The sequence below is a fragment of the Oncorhynchus mykiss genome, chromosome 21, assembly GCF_013265735.2.
Source record: "Oncorhynchus mykiss isolate Arlee chromosome 21, USDA_OmykA_1.1, whole genome shotgun sequence".
Lineage (NCBI taxonomy): Eukaryota > Metazoa > Chordata > Actinopteri > Salmoniformes > Salmonidae > Oncorhynchus > Oncorhynchus mykiss.
The window spans coordinates 53,793,420-53,810,129 of record NC_048585.1 but is presented as its reverse complement, the minus strand read 5'-3'; the positions used below and the strand labels follow the sequence as shown (position 1 = coordinate 53,810,129).

Sequence of the window (16,710 nt, the reverse complement as noted above, 5' to 3'; positions counted from 1 at the left end):
GGATTTAACAAGTGACATCAACAAGGGATCTTAGCTTTCACCTGGATTCACCTGGTCAGCCTATGTCATGGAAAGAGCAGGTGTTCTTAATGTTTTGTATACTCAGTGTATATTCAAAAGTAATTATTTCAAGACAGCGTCATTTCCAAAGGGATTAGAAATTCACGGCCAACTAATGATGTATGTGAACCAAACATAATGCAATTTAAGATGCACAATAACAACACATTTCTGTGCACCCACATTGCTTATGCAATCATAGGTAATATCCCAAAATCTAATTTACAGAGTAAAACCTGATCAGTAACATATTACCAACGCAGCCACCAGGTGGTGCTCTTTAGCCATTGTCACATTAGGCTGTTGTGATAGGACGACGGTGTTGCCTCCATGTCACATCTCCCGTGTTTACGACCCAGCCCATGAAGAGAGGGAATCCTATTATCTGTGTAACGCTGGTTCATTTCTGATGTAATACACATCCGAGTAGAAACAACGTGTAGATAAGAAGAGAATGAGAGGCACTAATGGTGGTGTTGTGAAAAATTAGAATCCATAGGGTGTAAAACATCACCTATCTAACAGATCAAACACAGGCGATTAGGGACAGAGGTAGAGAGGAGCACGTCTAGGAAGATGTTGTTCAACGGGCAAACCGCTGCCTCCCTGTCCTGTTGTTGATGCTAACAATGCCACACCTGTTATCCCCATTAGACAAGGAAAAGAGGGGGAAGGGAGGAGAGGGAGATAGATATAGAGAGAGAAGAAGATGGGGACAGAGAGAGAGAGAGAGAGAGAGAGAGAGAGAGAGAGAGAGAGAGAGAGAAGAAGGGAGAGCAGGGAGAGAGATGGGTGAATTTTACTGCATCATAAACCTCAGAGCCCAGAGCATATGAATAAATTAGCACTGATATATCGTTGTGTCAATGGATGTTGAATATCCTTCAGTGACAGAAGTCGACGTCTACTTGCTAAATTCAGGAGAAGAAGCCAGGCGTTCTCCAAAGCATCATAAATCATGAATTGATTAAACCAGGTCACACTGACAGTGGCCCATAGTCTGCGCCTGTGAAAGAGGCCATACAGCGAATCAAGAAATATTTATGACATAATCCACACAGAAAGAAGGGGATGGATTCCATCCCATAAAAACAATCCCCATAAAAACCACACCAATATGCACAGGTGTGTGTACACGTGTATGTGTGAGCGTGTAGGTGTGTGTGAGTGTATGTGTAGGTGTGTGTGAGTGTATGTGTAGGTGTGTGTGTGAGTGTGTGTGTGAGTGTGTGTATTATCTCTACCCACCTTAGTAGCCAGCGAGTGTGAGGCGCCCGCCTCCAGCAGTACTGAAGCCACGTCCACCTGTCCCTCCCTGGCTGAGATGTGGAGAGGTGTGTATCCGTTAGTAGTGGAGGCGTCAGGGTGGGCCATATGCTGCAGTAGCAACTGGACTATCTCAGTCTTCCCCAGACGAGACGCGATGTGGAGGGGTGTCTGGTCCTCCTTGCGGGGGCAGAGACATGGATGTTATAGGGGGTAGAATATGTACTTTATTATAGACGTCCACAGAGAGATTGAGGCTATGGGTGATATGGCTTTTACAGTACTTGCTTAATGAGGGTAGTAATGCTTTATTTTACAGCCCCACTTTCCTGAAGTTACTGTATGTGGTGATAATGGGTTTCTTGGAGGAGAGGAGAGTAATGGAGAGTAGAGGAGAGGAGAGGAATGTAGAGTCGAGTAGAGTAGAATAGAGTATAGAGTAGAGTAGAGTATAGAGTGGAGTAGAGTAGAGTAGAGTATAGAGTGGAGTAGAGTAGAGTAGAGTAGAGTAGAGAGCAGAGTAGAATATAGCATAGAGTAGAGTATAGACTAGTGTATATGGTTGAGTAAAGGTCAGAGTATAGAGTGTAGTATAGAGTCGAGTTGAATATAAAGCAGAGTGGAGTCTAGAGTATAGTATAGAGTAGAGTATAGAGTAGGATATAGAGTAGTTTAGAGACAAGAGTATAGAGTATAGAATAGAGTAGAGTAGAGTATAAAGTAGCGTAGAGTATAGAGTAGAGTATAGGTTAGACTATAGAGTAGAGTATAGAGTAGAGTATAGGTTAGACTATGGAGTAGAGTGTAGAGTAGCGTGGAGTATAGAGTAGAGTATAGACTGGAGTATAGAGTATTGGGCCGAGTATAGAGTATAGTATAGAGTAGAATATAGAGTATAGAGCATAGTATAGAGTATAGAATATAGTATAGAGTGGAGTATAGAGTATAGAATAGAGTATGGAGTATACGGTCGATTATAGAGTATAGTATAGAGTATAGAGACGAGTATAGAGTAGAGTATAGAGTATAGAGTAGAGTATAGAATGGAGTATAGAGTATAGGGACGAGAATATAATAGAGTAGAGTATAGAGAAGACTATAGAGTATAGAGCATAGTATAGAGTATGCAGTATATATAGTAGAGTATAGAGTATGGAGTATAGGGTCGATAATAGAGTAGATTAGAGTATAGAGTTGAGTATAAAATTTAGAGTAGAGTATAGAGCGGAGTATAGAGCAGAGTATAGAGTAAAATATAGAGTAAAGTATAGAGTAGAGTATAGAGTAAAGTATAGGGTAGAGTAGAGTATAGTATAGAGTAGAGTACAGAGTAGAGTATAGGGTAGAGTATAGTATAGAGTAGAGTATAAAGTGGAGTATAGAGTTGAGTATAAAGTATAGGGTAGATTAGAGTATAGAGTGGAGTATAGAGTAGAGTATAGAGTATAGTATAGAGTAGAGTAGAGAGTATAGCATAGAGTATAGAGTAGAGTATAGAGTATAGTATAGAGTATAGAGTGTAGAGTATAGAGTATAGTATAGAGTATAGAGTGTGGAGTATAGGGTAGAGTAGAGTATAGAGTATAGGGTAGAGTATAGAGTATAGTATAGAGTAGAGTATAGGGTAGAGTAGAATATAGAGTATAGAGTAGAGTATGGAGCAGAGTAGAGAGTAGAGTATAGAGCAGAGTAGAGAGTAGAGTATATGGTAGAGTAGAGTATAGAGTAGAGTATAGAGTAGAGTATAGAGTATAGGGTAGAGTATAGAGTAGAGAGTAGAGTATAGAGTAGAGTATAGAGCAGAGTAGAGAGTAGAGTAGAGTATAAAGTGGAGTATAGAGTTGAGTATAAAGTATAGAGTAGAGTAGAGTAGAGTATAGAGTGGAGTATAGAGTAGAGTAGAGTATAGAGTATAGTATAGAGTAGAGTATAGAGTATAGTATATAGTATAGAGTGTAGAGTATAGGGTAGAGTATATAGTATAGTATAGAGTAGAGTATAGAGTATAGAGTATAGCATAGAGTATAGAGTGGAGTATAGAGTATAGAGTATAGCATAGAGTGTAGAGTATAGGGTAGAGTATAGAGTAGAGAGTATAGTATAGAGTATAGGGTAGAGTATAGAGTATAGGGTAGAGTATAGAGTAGAAAGTAGAGTATAGAGCAGAGTATAGAGCAGAGTAGAGAGTAGAGTAGAGTATAAAGTGGAGTATAGAGTTGAGTATAAAGTATAGAGTAGAGTAGAGTAGAGTATAGAGTGGAGTATAGAGTAGAGTAGAGTATAGAGTATAGTATAGAGTAGAGTATAGAGTATAGTATAGAGTAGAGTATAGAGTATAGTATATAGTATAGAGTGTAGAGTATAGGGTAGAGTATATAGTATAGTATAGAGTAGAGTATAGAGTATAGAGTATAGCATAGAGTATAGAGTAGAGTATAGAGTATAGTATTGAGTGTAGAGTATAGGGTAGAGTATATGGTAGAGTAGAGTATAGAGTATAGGGTAGAGTATAGAGTATAGTATAGAGTAGAGTATAGGGTAGAGTAGAGTATAGAGTAGAGTATGGAGCAGAGTAGAGAGTAGAGTATAGAGCAGAGTAGAGAGTAGAGTATAGAGTAGATTATAGGGCAGAGTAGAGAGTAGGGTATAGAGCAGAGTAGAGAGTAGAGTATAGAGCAGAGTAGAGAGTAGAGTATAGGGTAGAGTAGAGTGTAGAGTAGAGTATAGAGTAGAGTATGGAGCAGAGTGGAGAGTAGAGTAGAGAGTAGAGTATAGAGTAGAGTATGGAGCAGAGTGGAGAGTAGAGTAGTACTGAGTGTGAGTGGAGTGGTGAGTTGTGTGTATTGTGATAATGTGTTACCCTGGCTCTAGCGTCCACCATGGCTCCGTTCCTCAGCAGACAGCGCACCACCTCCACCTGTCCTGCCCTGGATGCCATGTGTAGAGCAGTCTCCCCACGCTGCACACAACACACACCTGAATCAGGAGAAGCATACACGTGCACAGACGCACGCACGCACGCACACACGCGCGCACACACACACACACTCACATCCACTGTCCTGACGTTAACCCCCATCACTCACAATGTTGCTAACGTCAGGCGAGGCTCCGTTCTGTAGCAGCAGCAGGACGATGTTGAGGTGACCCATGAAGGCTGCTACGTGAACGGGAGTCAGGCCAGACTGGAGGGAGGGAGGGAGAGAGAGAGAGAGAGAGAGAGAGAGAGAGAGAGAGAGAGAGAGAGAGAGAGAGAGAGGGGGAGGGAGAGAGAGAGGGAGGGAGAGAGAGAGGGAGGGAGAGAGAGAGGGAGGGAGAGAGAGAGGGAGGGAGATAGAGAGAGACAGAGAGAGAGAGAGGGAGGGAGGGAGGGAGGGAGATAGAGAGAGAGGGAGGGAGGGAGGGAGGGAGATAGAGAGAGACAGAGAGGGAGGCGGGAGGGAGGGAGATAGAGAGGGAGGGAGACAGAGAGGGAGACAGAGAGGGAGACAGGGAGGGAGGGAGACAGGGAGACAGGGAGGGAGGGAGGGAGGGAGGGAGGGAGGGAGGGAGGGAGGGAGGGAGGGAGGGAGGGAGGGAGGGAGGGAGGGAGGGAGGGAGGGAGGGAGGGAGGGAGGGAGTTTTCATCATTACAAGGTATTATTACCACTCATGCATGTGAAGCCAGTTCTGGTCAAAACACAAGTCACTGGGACCCCACATCAACAGGACCCCACATCAACAGGACTGTACATCAACAGGACTGTACATCAACAGTGTTGAAGAGTAAAGGGGTGTGTGGATGCATGGTAAATAGTGTAATCTGGTGTAGTTGTACTTGTGTGTGTATATTGCCAAGCTTGTTGTAATGAAACAAGTTCTAACACACATATCTGTAGTGGCCAGACTGACCACAGTCTCCTACCTCTGTGATGGCCTGGATAGATGCTCCATACTTGACCAGCAGCTCCATCACCTTCACTCGGTTCTTCTTGCAGGCGATGTGCAGCGGGGTGAAACCATTCTGACAGACACACACACCAGACACATGATGTATGAAACACACCTACATACACATGTAGGGACATGTTGACATGTTGAGACATACATGAGAGGCCATCTTATTTTCACTCCAACACTTTGTTCTGTCTCTTTGAGACAAAATGGTCAAAATGGCCAGGAACCATATTGGCCTGCAGTAATGGTCCTTGTCATGACAGTCATTGTATTAGTGGGTATAGGAGCGTTTAGTATTACCAGTGCTCTAGCATTGGGGTTGGCCCTCTTGTCCAGCAGCAGCTTGGTGACTCTGTAGTGACCGCAGTGGGCGGCGACATGCAGCGCAGTCAGGTAGTCCAGGGTGACATCATCAACAGGCGCCTTGTGCTGCAGCAGGTGCTTGACACACTCAACGTGGTCACCCTGAGACGACATGTGGAGAGGAGACAGACCGTTCTACAGAGAGAGAGAGAAGATTGTCAGAGAGAGAGTGTGTGTGTGTGTGTGTGTGTGTGTGTGTGTGTGTGTGTGTGTGTGTACCTTGGTCCTGGCCAGCAAAGGTGCTCCTCTCTCCAGCAGTAGCTCCACTGCTGGGTCATGTCCACTCCTGGCTGCACAGTGTAGAGGTGTGAGGCCGTCCTGTAGAAAACACACACACAGATCCATACGGTTCATACATACAGTACCAGTGGAGGCTGCTGAGGGGAGGACAGCTCATAATAATGGCTGAAACAGAGCGAATGGAATAGTATCAAACCATGTTTGATGTATTTAATACCATTCCATCTATTTCACTCCAGCTATTACCACAAGCCCATAATCCCCAATTAAGGTGACAAGCACACACACACACACACACACACACACACACACACAGCTCAAGGTCACCAGTGGTAGTATATTTTATAGTAGTTTATGTGTCGGGGGGCTAGGGTCAGTTTGTTATATCTGGAGTACTTCTCCTGTCCTATTCGGTGTCCCGTGTGAATTTAAGTGTGCTCTCTCTAATTCTCTCTTTCTCTCTTTCTTTCTCTCTCTTGGTAGACCTGAGCCCTAGGACCATGCCTCAGGACTACCTGACATGATGACTCCTTGCTGTCCCCAGTCCACCTGGCCGTGCTGCTGCTCCAGTTTCAACTGTTCTGCCTTATTATTATTGGACCATGCTGGTCATTTATGAACATTTGAACATCTTGGCCATGTTCTGTTATAATCTCCACCCGGCACAGCCAGAAGAGGACTGGCCACCCCACATAGCCTGGTTCCTCTCTAGGTTTCTTCCTAGGTTTTGGCCTTTCTAGGGAGTTTTTCCTAGCCACCGTGCTTCTACACCTGCATTGCTTGATTTTTGGGGTTTTAGGCTGGGTTTCTGTACAGCACTTTGAGATATCAGCTGACATACGAAGGGCTATATAAATACATTTGATTTGATTTTGATTTGAACACATTTTTATTTTCAATGACGGCCCGCGAACAGTGGGTTAACTGCCTTGTTCAGGGGAACAGTGGGTTAACTGCCTTGTTCAGGGGAACAGTGGGTTAACTGCCTTGTTCAGGGGCAGAATGACAGATTTTTACTTTGTCAGCTCGGGTATTCAATCTTGCAACCTTTCGGTTACTAGTCCAACACTCTAACCACCAGGTTACCTGCTGCCCCAGGTAGCCTAGTATGCACTATGTTACCTTCCTGCCCCAGGTAGCCTAGTGGTTAGGTCACAGCACTGATGGCATGTCCATCTAAGGGGTGTTGGTTCCATTCCCTGGTGAATACACTGCAGACTGAAGCTCATTGATCCACAGCGGACTTACATTACTCACGTACCCTGAGTATCTTGGTCGATGTCTATCAGCAGTGGACCAAAGGCTTAGTTAAATACATTACCATGTGAAACCGTGAAGATCCAACAGGCAGAACGAACACAGTATCCCCTGTATCCCTCAAATCAGCTGTTTAATAAAACACAAGGACGGACCTGCTGTTAGGTGAGGGTTTAGTTGTTGTTGTTGTTGTGGAGGTTGTTTACAAGTAAACACACACAGGCTTTATTCTATTATCCAATCTGCCAGCCAGTACAGAGGTTTTCCTGATTAAACTGTTATCGCAGAATATTATAGTGGAGTTATGATGGTGATTAAACAGACTGTTGTAGTAGAATATTATAGTGGAGAATGTGATAACTGATACCCTGTCCCACACTGACCCATCTGTTGCAATTACACAGCTGTGCTATAGCCTCGGATTCGTCCCAAATGGCACCCTATTCCCTATACAGTTGCACTACTTTTAACCAGAACCATATGGATCCTGGTCAAAAGTAGTGCACTATATAGGGAATAGGGTGCCATTGGTTCCTGGTCTATAGTAGTGTACCATATAGGGAATAGGGTACTCTATACCAACATGATGATATTATGATTGTTCTAATCACATAATCCCCCCCTTGGGTTGTGCCGTGGCGGAGATCTTGTGGGCTATACTCGGCCTTGTCTCAGGATTGTAAATTGGTGGTTGAAGATATCCCTCTAGTGGTGTGGGGGCTGTGCTTTGGCAAAGTGGGTGGGGTTACAGTATATACTGCCTGTTTGGCCCTGTCCGGGGTTACGGGGCCACAGTGTCTCCCAACCCCTCCTGTCTAAGCCTCCAGTATATATGCTGCAGTAGTTTGTGTCGGGGGGCTAGGGTTAGTCTGTTATATCTGGAGTATTGCTCCTGTCTTATCCGGTGTCCTGTGTGAATGTAAGTATGCTCTCTCTAATTCTCTCTCTCTTTTTCTCTCTTCCTCTCTTTCTTTCTCTCTCTCGGAGGACCTGAGCCCTAGGACCATGCGTCAGGACTACCTAGCATGATGACTCCTTGCTGTCCCCAGTCCCCCTGGCCGTGCTGCTGCTCCAGTTTCAACTGTTCTGCCAGCAGCGATGGAACCCTGACCTGTTCACCGGACGTGCTACCTGTCCCAGACCTGATGTTTTCAACTCTCTAGAGACAGCAGGAGCGGTAGAGATACTCTGAATGATCGGCTATGAAAAGCCAACTGACATTTACCCCTAAGGTGCTGCTGACCTGTTGCACCCTCGACAACCACTGGGATTATTATTATTTAACCCTGCTGGTCATCTATGAACATTTGAACATCTTGACCATGTTCTGTTATCGCCACCCCTCATAGCCTGGTTCCTCTCTAGGTTTCTTCCGAGGTTCCGGCCTTTCTAGGGAGTTTCTCCTAGCCACCGTGCTTCAACACCTGCATTGCTTGCTGTTTGGGGTTTTAGGCTGGGTTTCTGTACAGCACTTTGTGACATCAGCTGACGTAAGATGGGCTTTATAAATACATGTGATTGATTGATTGATTGAATCCACCTATGATATCATATCAACGTTATGTATCATTATGTAATATGATATATGGATGGATAGTATATTAAGGGCCCAAATGGGTGCTGTAATGCACCGAGCAGAAGAACACTGCTGTTATCTGACGTTAATTGGACGTTATAGGGACGTTAGGATCCAATCGCATTATCTTTCTGTGCAATATTTACATTAACTCTGGACAAATATTTCCTCCAAACACCGGCTTCTTGGGCAGTATCACTTTTTACAACAGGTTACCGACATATTCAAATAATGATTGACATATTTGTATTAAAAAAAACGTTATTATGATTAATTTATTCATATTATTTCATCCTTCCACAAGATATAGCCCCGATACAAATCTAGGTTTGCTACCCAAGCCGGCTGGTCGTTTGTTCTATCGGTTCGGTTGCAAGAGTCGTTCAGACTTTTTGTTCTGTATCTACGGACGTGACCCAGTCATTCGTTCTAAATGTTCCTTTGCCATACTGGCTGGCAACGTTCTTATCCCTTCGCTAACAAGCCAACTACGGCTAATTTACAGTCACGTCAAACAGGCCAGCCAGAATAACAACAAAGTAGCTGCATTTACATTTGTTTAAGCTGTTTTCTAGTGACATTTATAACAATGAGGTGCGATTTCACCTAATGAGGTGGAATATCACCTGGCATAGAAAATGTGCTCACTCGTCAGGACATTGTTGTTCAGAGGATCTAGCCAACAACTCAAACACAATCACTTCAAAATGATGCTGGAAAGACGACAAACTAGCTGCACTTCGTTACGTTTGACCTGTTTTCTATTGATATTTCTTTGTATATATACATAAATTGATGCCAGCTGATTCATGATTTCAACAGGCTGAGAAACGCTGCCTGTCTGTCTAACATAGTCCAAACACACCAAGAGAGTCGTGAAGAGGGCACGACAAAACCTATCCCCCCACAGGAGACTGAAAAGATTTGGCATGGGTCCTCAGATCCTCAAAATGTTTTACAGCTGCACCATCGAGAGCATCACTGCCTGGTATGGCAACTGCTCGGCCTCCGACCGCAAGGCACTACAGAGGGTAGTGCGTACGGCCCAGTACATCACCAGGACCAAGGTTCCTGCCATCCAGGACCTCTATACCAGGCAGTGTCAGAGGAAGGCCCTAAAAATTGTCAAAGACTCCAGACACCCAAGTCATAGACTGTTCTCTCTGCTACCACACGGCAAGCAATACCAGTGCAACCAAAGTCTAGGTCCAAGAGGCTTCTAAACAGCTTCTTCCCGCAAGCCATAAGATTCATGAACATCTAATCAAATGGCTACCCAGACTATTTGCATTGCCCACCCCCCACCCCCGTCTACGCTGCTGCTACTCTCTGTTATTATCTATGCATAGTCACTTTAATAACTTTAATACATATTACCTCAATTACCTCTACACCGGTGCCCCTTGTATATAGCACAGCTATTGTTATTTACTGCTGCTCTTTAATTATTTGTTCTTCTTACCTCTTACTTTTTGTATAGGTATTTTCTTAAAACTGCATTGTTGGTTAAGGGCTTGTAAGTAATACTTTCAAGGTAAAGTCTACACCTGTTGTATTCGGTACATTTAAACCTGTACGCTCTCGTTGTCTAGCCCTCGCTTCATACTCGTCGCCACACCCACTGGCTACATGTCATCTACAAGACCCTGCTAGGTAAAGTCCCCCCTTATCTCAGCTCGCTAGTCACCATAGCATCACCCACCTGTAGCACACGCTCCAGCAGGTATATCTCTCTGGTCACCCGCAAAACCAATTCTTCCTTTGGCCGCCTCTCCTTCCAGTTTTCTGCTGCCAATGACTGGAACGAACTACAAAAATCTCTGAAACTGGAAACACTTACTGTATCTCCCTCACTAGCTTTAAGCACCAGCTGTCAGAGAAGCTCACAGATTACTGCACCTGTACATAGCCCATCTATAATTTAGCCCAAACAACTACCTCTCCCCCTACTGTATTTATTTATTTAGCTCCTTTGCACCCCATTATTTCCATCTCTACTTTGCACATTCTTCCACTGCAAATCTACCATTCCAGTGTTTTACTTGCTATATTGTATTTACTTACCTTTTTTTGCCTTTACCTCCCTTATCTCACCTCATTTGCTCACATTGTATATAGACTTGTTTATACTGTATTATTGACTGTATGTTTGTTTTACTCCATGTGTAACTCTGTGTTGTTGTATGTGTCGCACTGTTTTGCTTTATCTTGGCCAGGTCGCAATTGTAAATGAGAACTTGTTCTCAACTTGCCTACCTGGTTAAATAAAGGTGAAATAAATAAATAAATGAAATAAAATGTGATTTGATTTGTCTGGCTAGTCCCGACTCCCAACACGTTCATTACTATGGGACAGTTGGAGATCTAATTTGAATATTGAAACAATGTTGGAAATGTCAGAGAGACAAACAACAAGGTTTATACAAATCTCTACTGTTGAAAACTAAATGTTATTCTAAAAGAAATGTGAGATAATGTCTAGATGCTTTTTTATAAATTGCCTGGCTGGGTTGATGAGACAGTGGATTGCGAAGTCTTAGGAATTTTATGAATAATGGCTAAACAATATTTACATTTTAAATAGAACTATAACTAATTAAACTACTATGTTTTATTATATCTGATTTATAAATACCATTCCAGCTAGGTTGGGGAGGAAATGGATTGTGGGTTTTAAGTAAGCAGAAAGGATCGTTAACCTTTGGTGGAACCGACTCAACTTATTTCTGGGATGTTTAGATAAGGCAGCGAGTGTTTTCCATTATCTGGAGCTGTCTTCTAAATAGTGATGGATGAAGGTGAAGATTCCAGAAGTGAATCTTGATAAGTGTGTGTCTGGAGTGAGCGAGCGAGGGGGTTGGAATAAACTTTTGAACCTGTTTTGTCCTGGTCGATAGGAGGAAGGACATTTTATTACCTATGACGTCATATTTTGTATATAAACTGTTGTTTGTGGTTTCATGGCAGCGCGCTCCGAGAATAAATACTATTATCTAATTATGATAAGACTGGTCTCTGTCTATTTTATGCAAATAGGAATCTTACAAATTCTTATAAAATAGACTGAATGATTTAATTAATGTACACATATGTACACACATATGAAATTCCTATGACAGGAGTCAGATGGAACAGAGTAAATAGGCATTTAAAAGTCATAGATTTAGCCAGTGGTAACTTGCGGAATAGACACCAACTGAAATGCAGTTTTAACCAATCAGCATTCAGGACTAGCCCCACCCGTTGTATAATAGGATTCAAAACCTTGGTAATAGACACAAATATCAATAGCATAATTTTAAAAAGGATGATTTCTGACACGAAATATGGATTGTTTGATGGAGGTATAGTGATGGAGTGATTTGAGAGAGGAGGGAGAGTGGTTTTTGCCCTAAATTAATTCAGTAAGCTGACTGAGCAGCAAAACGGCCAAGGACACAGGAATAACAGCGGGTCAAAATGGAGGGCGTTAGGCTCAACAAGTTATTCTCTAGTGGGCTAGCTGTAAATACATTGATCTGCAGCTCTCACTCACACACACACACACACATCCAGCAGCTATGCAGTACACCAACATACTCACTGACCCTCTCTCATACTGATCAATACATCCCACATACAGTCCACACTCACTGACCCTCTCTCATACTGATCAATACATCCCACATACAGTCCACACTCACTGACCCTCTCTCATACTGATCAATACATCCCACATACAGTCCACACTCACTGACCCTCTCTCATACTGATCAATACATCCCACATACAGTCCACACTCACTGACCCTCTCATACTGATCAATACATCCTACACACAGTCCACACTCACTGACCCTCTCTCATACTGATCAATACATCCCACATACAGTCCACACTCACTGACCCTCTCTCATACTGATCAATACATCCCACATACAGTCCACACTCACTGACCCTCTCTCATACTGATCAATACATCCCACATACAGTCCACACTCACTGACCCTCTCTCATACTGATCAATACATCCCACATACAGTCCACACTCACTGACCCTCTCTCATACTGATCAATACATCCCACATACAGTCCACACTCACTAACCCTCTCTCATACTGATCAATACATCCCACATACAGTCCACACTCACTGACCCTCTCTCATACTGATCAATACATCCCACACACAGTCCACACTCACTGACCCTCTCTCATACTGATACATACATCCTACATGCAGTCCACACTCACTGATCCTCTCTCATACTGATCAATACATCCCACACACAGTCCACACTCACTGACCCTCTCTCATACTGATCAATACATCCTACATACAGTCCACACTCACTGATCCTCTCTCATACTGATCAATACATCCCACATACAGTCCACACTCACTGACCCTCTCTCATACTGATCAATACATCCCACATACAGTCCACACTCACTGACCCTCTCTCATACTGATCAATACATCCCACATACAGTCCACACTCACTGACCCTCTCTCATACTGATCAATACATCCCACATACAGTCCACACTCACTGACCCTCTCTCATACTGATCAATACATCCCACATACAGTCCACACTCACTGACCCTCTCTCATACTGATCAATACATCCCACATACAGTCCACACTCACTGACCCTCTCTCATACTGATCAATACATCCTACATACAGTCCACACTCACTGACCCTCTCTCATACTGATCAATACATCCCACATACAGTCCACACTCACTGACCTCTCTCATACTGATCAATACATCCCACATACAGTCCACACTCACTGACCCTCTCTCATACTGATCAATACATCCCACACACAGTCCACACTCACTGACCCTCTCTCATACTGATACATACATCCTACATGCAGTCCACACTCACTGATCCTCTCTCATACTGATCAATACATCCCACATACAGTCCACACTCACTGACCCTCTCTCATACTGATCAATACATCCCACATACAGTCCACACTCACTGACCCTCTCTCATACTGATCAATACATCCTACACCCACATACAGTATTGACAGTGGGCACACTTATACAGTACTTATACACTACACACACACACGCACCGTTGGGATCACTACGCTAAGACTAGGGTAAGTCCACACACACACACACACACACACACACACACACACACACACACACACACACACACACACACACACACACACACACACACACACACACACACACAAATCTGAGATGACAGTGTTGTTAACAAAAGGCTAAGCTTGTGTTTCAATATATTTATTTAATATCATTTGCGATTTTCATGAATAGGAAACGTTATGTTATGATAATGAGCTTGAGGCTATGATTGAGGCTATGTGTGTGTGTGTGTGTGTGTGTGGACTTACCCTAGTCTTAGCGTAGTGATCCCAACGGTGTGTGTGTGTGTGTGTGTACTTACCCTAGTCTTAGCGTCGATCTGAGACCCCCTGTCCAGTAGGAGGCGCACCATGTTAGTGTTACCACGCTTGGAGGCCACGTGGAGGGGAGTGATCCCATTCTGAAACACATAGAACACAATGGAAGACACATTCAAAATCGAAATAAACAAATGAACTAATGGTAACGGTGACTGACCACATTCAGTTCAAATTTGCACAACCACGTCATTCAAACGAGGCTGCAATGAAAACGAATGTAGCGACTGTAGTGACAGTGTGAACTACGTTTCTATTCAAGCGTTGATTGACATGGTAACGGCCCGATAGTATTGGAGAAAAGTTTTTTAAAAACGGACCCCTCTGACGCTGTACGATAAATTGTGACGTGTCATGACATAACGTAGAGCATTCATTATGCCACTCATTCTGTGTCATACAGCCTCTTTCCACCAGGTGTGGCGCTTCTCTTGCAGATTAAAAACAAGAAAAGGACAGGGTCAGGGTTAAAGGGGATACCTGGTCAGTTGTACAACTGAATGCATTCATTTTTTGCGTCATCACTGCAGCCATCATGGCGCTCAAAAGCCGCGACAGCCGCTGTTTACTTCTGAAGATCACTTTAGAGCCGCCCTAAAAAACCCATTCAAGTTCCACACAAACCTTCAAACAGGTATGTAATGACACATTATATAAACTCTTTATAGTGTTTTATTTACATTTTAGAGGTGATAAGTTGGACAGATCGGGTGAAAAAAAGCTGTTTCCCAACTAGACATATCTCCCCCTTTCACTATCACGCAGTAGGTTTCACTTCCCCACCCGCCATTTTTAAAAAGACCCAACAGAGCTGTTTGCTTTCCTCAGTCATGCAGAGACGGGCAGCATGAAGGTCTCGTCATGGATTTTGCTGGAAAGGGAGAAATTGTGCTTTACAATGTTATTCATATTACAGTTGACCTGGAAGTATTACGTTTTCTGGGGCGCTAAAATAAGGTCAATTGTACGGAACAGCGCTATGTAAAAAAGTGCGTTAGTTACCGTCATATAATCAAAATACTACTGTATACAGTTGGTGTTGTCACAAGGCCAGAACACAGTTTCTATTATGTTTAATGTTATCTAATATGCCTCAATGTATTTCCCTGCTGGGACAATAAAGTTTGAATTGAATTGAATTGCTGACAATGGCTTCCTGTTCATTCATCCTCTTAGGATGTGTTCTGTTGTCTTGGCGTCCGGCCACTCCTCTGCTGTCTGTGAAATCCTGACAATGTGAAAGCTGATCGCCTGGCCCAAAGAACTGCGGGACACACAGCTTGTGAGGATGACTGTGACTAAAAACACTTGAGAAAGTGTGACATAGCAGAAATGACAGGGGTTTTGAGTGTTACGTTTCTGCAAATTAAAGGATTCTCACACACACACACACACACACACACACACACACACACACACACACACAGTCTGAGAGTTAAGAAGAGTACTACTTGAGTCTGTGACCTTAAAGTAACCTTTCAGCTTGATCAGAACACTGTCCATGTCTCTGCCTTAAAAAAGATAGGCTCAACTCCTAAAAAAAGATAGGCTTTCTCCCATTCTCCTGGTTCCTCTCGTCTGTCTGAGTGGTTGTACAGTACAGTACAGTATGTCTTCCCTTGAGTGACTGATGGAGAAACATTGACATGATGATTCAGAGAAAAGGGGAAGTGCTCAGGCGGATGGCGTCATTGTCCTAGAAAGCATATAATTAGCAGACTGTGAGTTCCTAAAGAGCAACACACTCTACTCGCTCAGAGTGTATTTTAAAGTCTCCTGTTGTTTATGGCTCTTGGACTCTGTGCAGGGTTGGCACAGTGTGTGGGCAGCCCTTCCTATTACCTACAAACTGTGCACTAGTCCCAGTAAAGGTCTATATTAATGGTGCCCAGGACCTTGTGGCATAATGGAGGCACAGCTGACTCCAGATCAGAAGGTGGAGGTAATGGTGCCTAAGACTTTGTGGCACAACGGTAGCACAGCTGACTACATATCAGAAGGTAGAGGTAATGCTGCCTAAGACTTTGTGGCACAATGGTAGCACAGCTGACTCCAGATCAGAAAGTAGAGGTAATGGTACACTACTCACCCTGGCTGTGAAGTCCACAGCTGCCCCACGGTTCAGCAGTAATGTGGACACGTTCACGTTTCCATAGTGGGCAGCGATATGCAGTGGCGTGAATCCACTCTGTAACACAGGGGGGCGGACACAGAGAGCGGGAGGGAGAGAGAGAGACAGAGTGGGTTAGATAGTAGCCTCATTCATGACCCCAAAATCTGACCCTTCACCCTTGACCTCCACCATCCCAGCATGCAGCAGTCGCATCACGTCAACAAAAAGAAAGAAACAAAAGGAAATGAACAGTCAAAATATTTTTAAAAAATTGAAGAGGGAGGAAACCAAAGAGAGGAAGGGAAGGAAAGAAATCTTAAAATTCAGTTTCAGAAAATCATGATTCGATTACGAACGTACACACAAATTCTGTAGTGTACGCATACACACAAACACAAACTCAGAAAGATCTCCACCATGCAACTGGTGATCCTACAGTCTGAACAAAATAGAAACAATA

General features: G+C 43.5%; 1 protein-coding gene across 10 annotated transcripts in view; it reads right to left on the bottom strand.

The window, feature by feature from the left end:
• The window catches only part of LOC110500727 (ankyrin 2b, neuronal), a 155,324-nt gene that overhangs the window by 81,198 nt on the left and 57,416 nt on the right, over positions 1-16,710 (bottom strand). For all 10 annotated transcript variants that reach the window (XM_036958185.1, XM_036958193.1, XM_036958191.1 and 7 more), the window contains 8 exons: positions 16,227-16,325; positions 14,122-14,220; positions 5,845-5,943; positions 5,563-5,760; positions 5,231-5,329; positions 4,413-4,511; positions 4,187-4,285; positions 1,309-1,506 (listed from right to left, as the gene is read on the bottom strand). In XM_036958185.1, coding sequence (XP_036814080.1) covers positions 1,309-1,506; positions 4,187-4,285; positions 4,413-4,511; positions 5,231-5,329; positions 5,563-5,760; positions 5,845-5,943; positions 14,122-14,220; positions 16,227-16,325 — 990 coding nt within the window. The remainder of the gene's footprint in view (positions 1-1,308; positions 1,507-4,186; positions 4,286-4,412; positions 4,512-5,230; positions 5,330-5,562; positions 5,761-5,844; positions 5,944-14,121; positions 14,221-16,226; positions 16,326-16,710) is intronic.